Source organism: Nerophis ophidion, linkage group LG22 (assembly GCF_033978795.1).
Source record: "Nerophis ophidion isolate RoL-2023_Sa linkage group LG22, RoL_Noph_v1.0, whole genome shotgun sequence".
In the NCBI taxonomy this organism is placed as follows: Eukaryota; Metazoa; Chordata; class Actinopteri; order Syngnathiformes; family Syngnathidae; genus Nerophis; species Nerophis ophidion.
In genome coordinates this window covers 34,185,270-34,198,779 of record NC_084632.1, presented here as the reverse complement: position 1 = coordinate 34,198,779, position 13,510 = coordinate 34,185,270, and the positions used below count along the sequence as shown (strand labels likewise).

Below are 13,510 nucleotides of genomic sequence, written 5' to 3'. Positions count from 1 at the left end.
ACTTTTAAAAACTGGCACTGGAGGCATGTTTTTTGTGTTTGTGTCAATAAACACATGTCCATGTAAGAAAATGTCAGCTAAAATAACTTACTTAACTGATTTTAGGTAAACAGAAGACCATTAAAACCACAAGACCTAAAATGGGGCAACTGTCAAAAGCAAGTGTACAGTCTCTGACCAACGTTTGGTATGAAAAAATTATTAAAACAAAAAAAGTAAGGTGGCGAACTTAACTTAAGCACTTAGCAATTATTTTTAAATTTCATATCTACAGTAAGTAATATTTTTTTTTAATGCAGCTACACGGTCTACTACATAGCTGCAGTAAAAAAACATTTATTTTGGACATCCTATGTTGGTTGGGGGCAGAGGTGGGTAGAGTAGCCAGAAATTGTACTCAAGTAAGAGTACTGTTACTTTAGAGATTTATTACTCAAGTAAAAGTAAGGAGTAGTCACCCAAATATTTACTTGAGTAAAAGTAAAAAGTATGTTGTGAAAAAACTACTCAAGTACTGAGTAACTGATGAGTAACCTGATTACGGCAAAAAATAATACACAAAAACATAAAAATAGCAATGAACAAATTCAGAGCCAGGAATATCTCTTAAGCAACTAAAACAATATTATATATTAAATAATAGTACATTAAAATAAAATGAAAAAAATGGCACATTGAGCCACAATAACTTAACAGCACCATAGCCTCAGTAGGCATTCATTGATTTGATTGATTGATTGATTAAAACTTGTATTAGTAGATTGCACAGTACAGTACATATTCCGTACAATTGACCACTAAATGGTAACACCCCAATAAGTTTTTCAACGTTTATCAATTACTTAGTAAATGACCAAGTCGAGGTGATCTACCTCATATATACATATACATACACACACATCATATACATACACACACAAATCATTTATACACACACATATCATATATATATATACACATATATATATATATACATTTATATATACAGTATATAATTTATATTTATTTATTTTGCCGTTTTTGTTCACATGTTGAACGTGTTTTAATGAATATACAATCATGTTTAACATATAGATTCCTATCTTTCATGAAGACCAGAATATAAGTTGGTGTATTACCTGATTCTGATGACTTGCAATGATTGGAATCAGACGTTCACGTTTTCAAATGGAGGAGAAAAAAAGTTCCTCTTTTCTGTCTAATACCACATGAAAGTCGTTGGTTTTTAACATCTTATTTGCCCAGCTTCCATATTCGTTTTTATACACTTTACAAGAAATACATTGGCGGCAAACTCCGTAGCTTGCTAGCTTGTTTGCGCTGGATTTCGGAGACTCTTATTTTGTTAGCGCAGGCGCGATGGAGCGGCACTTTTATTGTGAAGACAGGAACTGTGCGATCAGTCTTTAGGCTTTTGACGGGAAGTACGGTTGAAATAAAAAGAGTCTTTTTTCCTTTACACTTTTGATTGATTGATTGAAACTTTTATTAGTAGATTGCACAGTACACTACATAATCCGTACAATTGACCACTAAATGGTAACACCCGAATAAGTTTTTTAACTTGTTTAAGTCGGGTCATGTGACCGCCTGGCTTTGTTTGATTGGTCCAACGTCACCAGTGACTGCATGTGATTGGTGAAACGCGGGCATGCGTAGATTCTACTTTGAAGCTCTCTCATTAACCAAAACAAACATTAATAGATCGATTAAAAAAAGTAGCGAGTAGCGAGCTGAATGTAGATAAATGGAACGGAGTAAAAGTAGCGTTTCTTCTCTATAAATATACTCAAGTAAAAGTAAAAGTATGTTGCATAAAAACTACTCGTAGAAGTACAATTTATCCCAAAAGTTACTCAAGTAAATGTAACGGAGTAAATGTAGCGCGTTACTACCCACCTCTGGTTGGGGGTTAATCTGAGAGTAGATGGTATTTCAGAGTGAGCGTTTGGTGAGAGAGTTGTCATATATAGTGACAAAACAAAACAAAAACAATCATTGTACTTTTTCTGTCAGTTTTAATCTGTCTGTAAATTACTTCAAATCAAATCAGCCTTATGTTTTAGGTACGCTCATATGTAGGGGTCGTGTAAGATGGATGGGGTGTCCCACAGTTGAAATTCATGAAATTCACATTCACTTATGTGGTTTCGGCTTAATCTGAAAACTGAAAAATGGTTTGCTTTTATTGGGAGCCTATTTAAAAGCTCACTGACAATTAAGGACATGTCTTATTTGTATCTTTTCATGTATGGCTGCCATGGTACTGTGCACTCTTGTAGTCATTGTGTTTTTCTTTGCATTGAAGAAAGAGCACAGTCTACAAAGTCAAATTCCTTAGGTGTTAAATATACTTGGCTAATAAATCTGATTCTGATTATTTCAGTTTAACAAGATAAATATCTTTATTGGTTTTGTACGGTCTGATATGATATAACTTACATGTTAAGCACCTTTTGAAATGTTCAATCATGCTATGATTGCAGATGCGGGTGAAACTGCAAATGTTAATAATACTATTGTTTTGATTACAGATCAATACAGGGCAGGTTTTGCTAATACTGATATGTTTTACTTGAATATTTTTAAGATCATCAAATTATTTTGTTTTTAATTTGTTGATCATGATCATTTACAAAATAAAGTACAGGATAACGATTTGAAGCCAAATTCACATAGTTTTAGCATGTGTTATACATGTTTTAAGTTTAACAATACAAGAATACGACAATATAATACAGTGCAACAATATCAACAAAAACGGACTCCCTTTTATCACATGCAGTTTTTAGAGCGAATTAAAGTCAACAGTACAAAACAACTATTATTGTCAATGCTGATTGGCAACACTAAATTGGCCCTATTGTGTGAATGTTGTCCTTCGATGAGGTGGCTACTTGTCCATGGTGTACCCGCCTTCCGTCCGAATGCAGCTGATATAGACTCCAGCACCCCCCGCGACCCCGAAAGGAACAAGTGGTAGAAAATTGATGGATGGATGTCTCTTTCGAGTCTTTTGGCATTTTGCCCTCAAAGCTCAGTCCTTTTTTCTAAGAACAGGGAAGTTTTTGTTTGTGAGCAATACAACAGCATATAAATATAACAATATCCAAAATGTAACAATGTGTAAATGAACAAAATATTGATCTCATCATGCTAGTTTCCATTCAATTCTTATATATAGATACTCTCAATAGTTGGATCGATCCGCCTACCCCCGGTGGACGAGGTTACAGGGGTCAAGGTAGTGTAATGAGCATTTTGCAAGGCCTGAAAACAAGACACACCTGTCCAATGCTTAGCTTCCTTTTGAAAAGCAAAATTTGATTAAAACATTTCCGTTTCTCTCTGTAGGCCAAGTTGGGAGACATTTTAGAAAACATTGGTTTTCCGGTTTTTCTTTCGGTTCAAAACGAGAAAAGATTTTTGCCATAAGTTGATATTTTCTCTGGAGACAAGTTTGAAGGGTGCTTGTTGTTGGGCAAAAATATCTATTATGAGGTTTGACTGAACTTTTAGTAATTTGTATTTATAATCCTGTGGTTTTGCCTGAATTCACAGATGCCCGTGACAAGGATCTGTTGGTGCAGCACAACATCACCCACATCCTGTCCGTCCACGATGCAGCTGCACCTGTGTTCGAGGTAAATTGCCTGTGGTCTTGGTACCCTGTTGGACCTAGTCAGTGACAAAGAAAGCAGTGCAGTCAGTGCATAGCAACTCCAACACCACTTTACTTTTTAACTTAAGTCTGTGTTGCCTCCTTCCGAAGAGAAGTTGCTTAGGATTTTAGCATTAGCATTCTATAACAGAGAAAAGGAAATACAACCAATGCTGAAATATGCAATTGGGATGTACTGTATTAAGTTTTATGGTTGTATTATCATTTCAGATTAAGCATTTGAAGTATTGATTGAAAGAATATTCGAGGCTTCCCTCTTCTTTACATACAGTACGGCGCAGCTTTTTGAGCTTTGTGGTACATTGATGACTCAGATTCGTTTTAGCAAAGTCAGCAAATGAAGAGGTTCATTTGCATTAGTAACTGTTGATAATTTGACAGACTTATTCTGGGAAAACGTTGTACCCCAGGGAGAACAGTACAAATTAATTGAAGTCAGTTACTTGACCAAACACACAGCTTTATATTGTCAATTTGACTATAGCTCTGTTGTGATTTTTTTTATCTGACAGATTTGCCCATTGACCAATATATATAGCTATATTTTTTGATACTAACGAGCTAGGTAATGGTACAATTAGAGGGAAAAGTAATTATTCATGGAGGTTTGTAAATAATCTGTGGACCACTTCCACAAGTCTGTCTGTCCCAGAGGGATTCAGGGGCTTTATGAGTTGACTCCTTAAGCCATTGCAGGGTTTCTGGGTCATACGTGTACTCACTTTCTGGCAGGTGCAGAAAATACACACTGAGACACATATCGTTATTTCATGAACTACTACACCCGTGTTCAGTAGCAGGGTCAGAGTGGTTTTGGCGGCGTTCCGACACCCTAAACAAGAATTTTAATGACTCTTCTAGGAAGATGTCCTTTTTTCATTTTATTTGGAAATTTAAAAAAAATTTTGTTGTTTTTTTAAAGGTCCAAAGTATTTTTCTCTCTTGTAGGACATGACATATCTTTGCATATCTGCAGCTGATCACAGGAGGCAAAATCTGTAAGTACAATATAGTGGGATTATGGTAATGGTACATTTAGTCATAATTAAAAATTGTTCACTATTTTATTTGACTATTTTCGGTTCGGTATGGATGCGGACTGATTTCCTACATTTATGCGTCTACCCTGTAAATACATTACATAAATGTAATGTATTTAATGTATGTATTTGTAAATACAGTTCAGTCCAGCCTTTGGCCGCAGGAGTAATGACTAACAAAGAAACAAGCCAGAGCATCCGCCGTTAAAGTCTCCTGTTTTCGTAACACTTGGCCTTCCTGGTGAAATCCATTAATGGACAAAGACAAGTTGATAAGACAAAAGCAGTGTGATAACAGCTACACATTGATGTCTGCTACCCAAAGCTACTGAGCATGCATGCGCAAAAATGCAAATATTTAAAATATTTTCCTCGAACAAAATACTTATTGAAACAGCTGTCTTGTAAGCCTCGTGTACCAGTAAGTAGTGATTTTAAATGATGTTTCTTTCATTGTATCTTCTGACCAGCAAGCATGTAGACAATTACAGGGCGAGGGAGTTCAAATTGACGCAAACAATGGTAGCTAACATTTTTATTTTAATCTCCTTTTACGCTACTGGTAGCTTTTTTCGAGGAAGCAGCACAAATCAGTAGGGAACTTTAATGTGCTAATAATAGTATAACATTTTTTGCAGATTGTTAATGTTGCATTTTCCTGAAAAGAAATGTTATAAACCAGATAGTGGTGCCCTGCAGACTATTTTCAGCCTGCAACTTGTTGTTTTATTGGCCCTCAACATACTGCAAAAAAAAAAATTAAAAAAAATGATCCATATCTATTATTAGATATTATGCTAATTTGCTGATACCTATAGCTTAGATGTTGATTCAAGATATTTTGTTCAAATTGATTAATGTATGTATAATAACTGCACGGTAAAATGACCTATAATGAATTGGTTTTAGCTTTACTGTAGAAAATATATCAAAGTGGCCCACCACATTTTCCAATGTCTCTGCTATTATACAAACCCCATTTCCATATGAGTTGGAAAATTGTGTAGATGTAAATATAAACAGAATACAATGATTTGCGAATCATTTTCAACCCATATTCAGTTGAATATGCTACAAAGACAACATATTTGATGTTCAAACTGAAACATTTTTTTTGAAAATAATCATTAACTTTAAAATTTGATGCCAGCAACATGTGACAACGAAGTTGGGAAAGGTGGCAATAAATACTGACAAAGTTGGGGAATGCTCATCAAACACTTATTTGGAACATCCCACAGGTGTGCAGGCTAATTGGGATCAGGTGGGTGCCATGATTGGGTATAAAAACAGCTTCCCGAAAAATGCTCAGTCTTTCACTTAAAGAGGTACACCCCTTTGTCTACAACTGAGTGAACAAACAGTCCAACAGTTTAAGAACAACGTTTCTCAAAGTGCAATCGCAAGTAATTTAGGGATTTCAACGTCCATAATGAATGAATGGTTTATTTTGAGCCATGCAAACAAAACAAGAGAATGACATAAAATACAAAAGAAATATATAGATACATTATTTTTACACCTACATTGAAAACATTACATGTGACTAATCTTTTGTAGATGTCAAGATTGGCTCAAAAGGGAGTGGGAAGAAGTAAACTTATTAGGTCCCACCCCCATACATATACAATATATATATATATATATATATATATATATATATATATATATATATATATATATATATATATATATATATATATATATATATATATATATATATATATATATATATATATATATATATATATATACAATATATAATACAATAATATATATAATATAATTCAATTCAGTGGTTGCTGCTATATATTGTCTATATAAAATACATTTAAATTCACACACACTTACATATATACATATGTACACACACATATGTACACAACACACACATATATACACACATATATATACAATTTATATATATATACATAAATATATATACATATATATATATACACACACATACATACACATAATCACATACATACATACACACATGCATATACCCAAAATACACACACACACACACACACACACCTAATATAAATACTATAAATATAAGCGTATGTATAATATACACTTTTGTCTAAACATTATTAACAGTTTATGGTGCCTATGGGAACAAGCTTTCATTTTGACTGTGATATTAGTGGTTAATAGTGGATCTGTGGCTGTGGAGCTACTGCCACTGATCAACAGGACCTGAGGACCACTCTTGCTATGTGTCCTATGCTGTGCATTAAAAGAGACGAGGGGAGCCCCCTGCCAGAGGAGTTATCCATGAACATAAGATCCCCCACTCGCCTGCCCTGTACTCCAGATAGTGTACTTATTATGTGTCCTATGCTGTGCATTAAAAGAGACGAGGGGAGCCCCCTGCCAGAGGAGTTATCCACGAACATAAGATCCCCCACTCGCCTGCCCTGTACTCAGATAGTGTACCCAAATCCCTTTTCTTAGTTTCCATCGGCACCAATTCTTTAGTCAGAATTCATATTTGTTTATACATTTGCAGAAAATTAGTATTACTCAAATTGCATATAGGATTGTTTGTGCACACACACACACACACGCACACACACACACACACACACACACACAATTCAATGTATTCCTCATGTTGATACTAATTCATATAGTTTAACTAGTTGGGTGATGTCATAGACGTAATAATAATAACGATAATATCAACAATGACTAAACAATAATAATATCGATAAAGATAACAATAATAATAACAATATGAACAATATCAATAGCAATGATAATAAATGATGACAATATTACATATAAAATAATGAAGATGATGATGATGATGATAATAACAACAACAACAATAATAATAATAATCATTATTAGCCAGTGATGGAGTTTAACACTTAGGCATCCATGTTCACATTCATATACATTGCCCATACCATTTTTTTGTATCTTGTTTTGAACTGATGGACATTTGGACATTGCTCATCGAAACGTTCAGAGAATATGGAGAAATCACTCCACATAAGCGGCATGGCCAGAAACCAACATCGAATGACAGTGACCTTTGTTCCCTCAGACGGCACTGTATCCAGGGATGGGAATTTTCCGCGGATCCGCGGAATTCCGCTGATTTTGGCGCCGCCAGGATCATTTCTGTGAATCGTTAAAATCCGGGGAGAAAATTATAGAGGGGTTTAGGTACTCGTGGTTTTTGTCTCTGCCAGGCATGTGATTTTTCCATCTGAAGTCGGAATTCCGTCTTTTTTATTCTCGGGGGGAAAAAAAGTGTCGACCAATCAACTACGGCATAATACAATATTACGCCGTAGTTGATTGGTCGATATGTTCCTTGTGAACAATCAGGACATCTGTTACGAATGATGACGTCATTACCGCCATTTTCCAAATGTAAACGTTGTCGGTTCTCGAGAGAAAGAATGCTTCGAGTAAAAAAATTTTATAAACATGTCAAAAATAAGTTTCGATGGGACTGGATGGAAAGGGAAATCACGGATACTGTTGGGAAGGAGGAAGTTACGACTTTGTTCGGCGATTTTATTAAGAAAATTGATCGTCCCGGAAACGTTTTGTGCAGGCGGTGTCATGATAATATTGACTATGGATCACAAGGTTTCAAGGCGTTGGAAGTACATGCGAAACCTCAAAAACATATGAAAAAACTTGAAGCAAGGAAAACAAACTTTTCACTAGCTGGTACTTTTGGATGTCAACCGAAAGTGAGCAAACCTTACGGACTTCATCCTTTGTTTACATTGACAACTGCCGTAGACATCGAGAGGAAAGATCCACCCAAACAACCCACTTCAGTTGCAGACAGGGTAGTTAATAATGAAGTGAGCTAAAAAAAAAAACATTTGCTTGCGAAACACGCATGTTTGTTTTAAATATTAACCAATTGCCTTGCGAAATATAAATGGCTTTTTCTAAAAATAAAAATCAAAGAGTCGCTTTATTGATTCCAGTTATCAATTTATTTGAAATAAATTTGCATATAATACTAGAGCAGAAGTTGGGAGTGAAATCCAAAAAAGAAGCTACAAAAGCAGAGACCAAAAGGAAAATGCAGGCTGCTCAGAAATTTGCAAGGAAAGCTCATTTTAGGGCTCTCCGAGCAAGTAAATGTGCGAAGTGAACTGAAGTAATGTGGTAATACTGTAAATAAACTGTAGATAATAACACTGATCAATGTGACACCTGTGGATGTGAAATGAACACAAGATGTAAATATTAGTGACTAAATACTGTTGGGACTGAATCATATTCATTAGGATAATTGGGATATGTATGTTCTATTAATGATGTTTTCATGTCTTTAAACACTAAAATATTTTCTTCAAATGGTGCTGTCTTTGTTAATTTTAGCATGTTAAATTGGTGAAAAACCAGGAGCTACGGGGGCGTTGCCTCCCTTGTTCCCCCACCAGGGCACCGCCCTGGACCTGGCTGGGGGCCTTCGTCCCCCAGACCCCAATATCGTCGAAGTAGATGAACTGATCAGCGATTTCATTGCAAAGTGCGATGAACCGGGACGTGCTCAGTGGCTATATTGCAAGGACATTTTGAACTGTGGATCTCCGGGAAAAGTGGCACTCTTTGACCATGCGAAATCGGCAAGGCATCTAAGTAAAGTGAGTTTACGGAGAATAATTCTGGTTAATCCATTTGTAGGCCTATTTTTGTCTATGATCCAAAAGTGTGCAAGAATTTGATAAATGAGTAAACTTGTATACATACATTTCATCAAATGATACATTTTTATGAAAATATTTGCTAATAAATGTGAAATTTTGGTCAGGAGAATATTGTACGATTTTGACTCAAAATAGCGGGAAATGCATCTTAAGCTAACATAGATTTAAAAAAAATTCTGGGGGGGGGCATGCCCCCAGACCCACCTAGCAGGCGAGTGCACAAGGTGCACTCGGGTGCGGCCTTCCGCAAAGCAGTGTTTTAGGATTAAATTTTTTTTAGCTAATTTTGTAAATCTTTATTCCCATCCCTGTGTATCAAAAACCGAAATCAATCTCTAAAGGAGATCACCACATGGGCTCAGGAACACTTCAGAAAACCACTATCACTATATACAATTCGTCGCTACATATATAAGTGCAAGTTAAAGCTCTACTATGCAAAGCGAAAGCCATTTATCAACAACTTCCAGAAACGCCGCCAGCTTCTCTGGGCCCGAGATCATCTAAGATGGACTGATGCAAAGTGGAAAAGTGTTCTGCGGTGTGACGAGTTCACATTTCAAATTGTTTTTGGAATTATTCGACATCGTGTCATCTGGACTAAAGGGGAAGCGAACCATCCAGACTGTTATCGACGCAAAGTTCAAAAGCCAGTATCTGTTCTGGTATGGGGGTGCATTAGTGCCCAAAGCATGGGTAACTTACACATCTGTGAAGGCACCATTAATGCTGAAAGGTGCATACAGGTTTTGAAACAACACATGCTGCCATCTAAGCGCTATCTTATTCATGGACCCCCCTGCTTATTTCAGCAAAACAATGCCAAGCCACATTCAGCAAGTGTTACAACAGCGTGGCTTCGAAAATGTGTGGCGCATTATGAAGGGTAAAATACGACAGCGGAGACCCCGGACTGTTGAACGACTGAAGCTGTACATAAAACAAGAATGGGAAAGAATTCCACTTTCTAAGCTTCAACAATTAGTTTCCTCAGTTCCCAAACGTTTATTGAGTGTTGTTAAAAGAAAAGGTGATGTGACACAGTGGTAAACATGCCCTTTCCCAACTACTTTGGCACGTTTTCTAAGTTAATTATTATTTGCAAAAAAATAAAAAATAAAGTTTATGCGTTTGAACATCAAATATCTTGTCTTTGTAGTGCATTCAATTGAATATGGTTTGAAATGGATTTGCAAATCATTGTATTCCGTTTATATTTACATCTAACACAATTTCCCAACTCATATGGAAACGGGGTTTGTACTCTTATTATATAAAATATTACTATTTTATATATATACATATATATATATATATATATATATTAGGGATGTGGGGAAAAATCAATTCGAATACGAATCGAATCGTTTACGTTGTGCGATTTAGAATCAATTCTTATTTTTTTAAAAATCGAATTTTATTTTTCTAATTTTTATTTTATTTTATTTTTAATTGTTTTAATTTTTTTTAATCAATCCAACAAACCTCTACACAGCAATACCATAACAATGCAATCCAATTCCAAAACCAAACCTGACCCAGCAACACTCAGAACTGCAATAAACAGAGCAATTGAGAGGAGACACAAACACGACAAAGAACAAACCAAAAGCGGTGAAACAAAAATTAATATTATCAACAACAGTATCAATATTAATTATAATTTCAGCATAGCAGTGATTTAAAATCCCTCACTGACATTATCATTAGACATTTATAAAAATAATAAAAAAGAACAATAGTGTCACAGTGGCTTACACTTGCATCGCATCTCATAAGCTTGACAACACACTGTGTCCAATGTTTTCACAAAGATAAAATAAGTCATATTTTTGGTTCATTTAATAGTTAAAACAAATTTACATTATTGCAATCAGTTGACAAAACATTGTCCTTTACAATTATAAAAGCTTTTAAAAAAAAAAAATCTACTACTCTGCTAGCATGTCAGCAGACTGGGGTAGATCCTGCTGAAATCCTATGTATTGAATGAATACAGAATAGTTTTGAATCGGAAAAATATCGTTTTTGAATCGAGAATTGAATTGAATCGAAAAAATCGATATATTATTGAATCGTGACCCCAAGAATCGATATTGAATCGAATCGTGGGACACCCAAAGATTCACAGCCCTAATATATATATAATGTGTATTTTTTATTATTATTATTATTTTTTTATACAGTATATTTATTTGTGAGAGGTGGGGGAGTATGTATTGGAAAATAGAATATTTTTTTATGTTCATCAAATCAAATATAATACATATAAAATAACTTGCAGCTATCACAATTTTGTGTTTTTTTTTTTTTTTAATGTCTTGATTTTGCTAGGATTCAGTACTTCAGAGACAGTATCATATTCATGCACAAATCTAGAGTGAAAGGAGAGGGCTGCCTTGTCCATTGGTAAGTCAGTGCAAGCAAAGACAGCTACCAAAAGCTACATGTCTGAATATATGACTGCTCCTTTGTCCCAGTGTGGCAGGGGTTTCCCGTAGTGTGACACTGGTGGTGGCCTATATCATGACCGTGACAGGTCACGGTTGGGTAGAATCTCTAGCAGCAGTCAGGGCAGCCCGGCCATGTGCAAGACCCAACCTGGGCTTCTTACGTCAGTTGGAGGAGTTTGAGAACACAAAGCTTGAACAAGTAAGAAACAGTATTCTTGCTGATTGTGCTAAACATTTGACTACAAGTGTTGATGTGCTTTATCATGTAAACTTGAAGATATTGTAACATTTAAGCAATGAATGTAGCAATACACACACAAACAAGGAATTTAACATTATTGCTGGTATTCCGTCACATGACTTCTTCCCGTAAGTGAAAACCAGTGGTTGTTGACCAAGCTAAGATGGCTGTTGTACGGCAAGCAGCGCACAAAAGAGGCTTAAATGTTCCTGCAAAAAGCAGATACGAGCAACACATCAAGTGAAGTGTGAAGTGAATTATATTTATATAGCGCTTTTCTCAAGTGACTCAAAGCGCTTTACATAGTGACACCCAATATCTAAGTTACATTCAAACCAGTGTGGGTGGCACCGGGAGCAGGTGGGTAAAGTGTCTTGCCCAAGGACACAACGGCACTAACTAGGATGGCACAAGCGGGAATCGAACCTGCAACCCTCAAGTTGCTGGCACGGCCACTCTACCAACCGAGCTATGCCGCCCCTGTGCAATGGAACAGATCCCTATACTTTATCAAAATAAGATTTGTCCATTGATATCAAGAGTTAGTTGCGCCATTTTACACGACAAAACAGATGAAAACTTGGAAAAGCCTGGTGGTTTACAACTTATTTGTGTGAGACTGAGTCAAGGATATTGTTATCAAGACTCTCCCCGGATAAATATGCATCGTTTTTGCTGGAGTGAGGTTGCATTTCATTATTTAACTTCGCGTCTAAGCTCCCATGTTTGTTGCTGTAGCATGCGCCGTTTACAAGTAGCGTGTTTTCCCCCGTCTTTATCAAAATATAACTGTAGATGTCTACATTGTGTATATGCTGAAAGCTTCATATATGATTGTTGCCTTGTTTTGCTCAGATTTGCTTTCTTTTATTTAGACACGCCAAGTTGGTGCTTTTCGAAACACTCCTAGCAAACATGTGTTTAAGAAATACAAATAATATCACGATAATACTTAAATGGGAAATAATAACTGTTAAAAGCATATATAAAGGATCACTGCTAACTCATCCATTTTCCGACACTGTTCGCTAGGACGAGAGTGTGAGCTGCATGATTTTCTCGTCGTCGTTTACACAAATCTGGTACTTTTCCGCCCTTTTTGATAACCTCTTGAGGAACTCTGAAGAAATGTTTGTCCATTCCGCAATTTAAACTGTTCACACAGCTGAAAACAAAACAAGCATTGGGCATTTCGTCTTCGAGAAAGGCTATATGGCAATGAGTACCCATTAAAACAGAGCTAGCTTCACCACCACCAGTATTCATTGGGCTGGAGGTGACGTCAGTAACATCCCTGCAATATGATATTTGTACATATAAAGAGTGGGATCAATCAATCAATCAATGTTTATTTATATAGCCCCAAATCACAAATGTCTCAAAGGACTGCACAAATC

At 35.9% G+C, this 13,510-nt stretch overlaps 1 protein-coding gene across 3 annotated transcripts in view; it reads left to right on the top strand.

Annotated features, from left to right (window-relative positions):
* Positions 1-13,510, top strand: part of LOC133540807 (dual specificity protein phosphatase 22-B-like) — a 30,953-nt gene that overhangs the window by 11,587 nt on the left and 5,856 nt on the right. For 2 of the 3 annotated variants that reach the window (XM_061883757.1, XM_061883755.1), the window contains exons 3-5: positions 3,562-3,644; positions 11,754-11,828; positions 11,900-12,071. In XM_061883757.1, the coding sequence (XP_061739741.1) occupies positions 3,562-3,644; positions 11,754-11,828; positions 11,900-12,071 (330 nt within the window). Of the gene's footprint in view, positions 1-3,561; positions 3,645-4,630; positions 4,681-11,753; positions 11,829-11,899; positions 12,072-13,510 lie in introns of all 3 variants that reach the window. The other variant, XM_061883754.1, reaches the window with a different exon arrangement.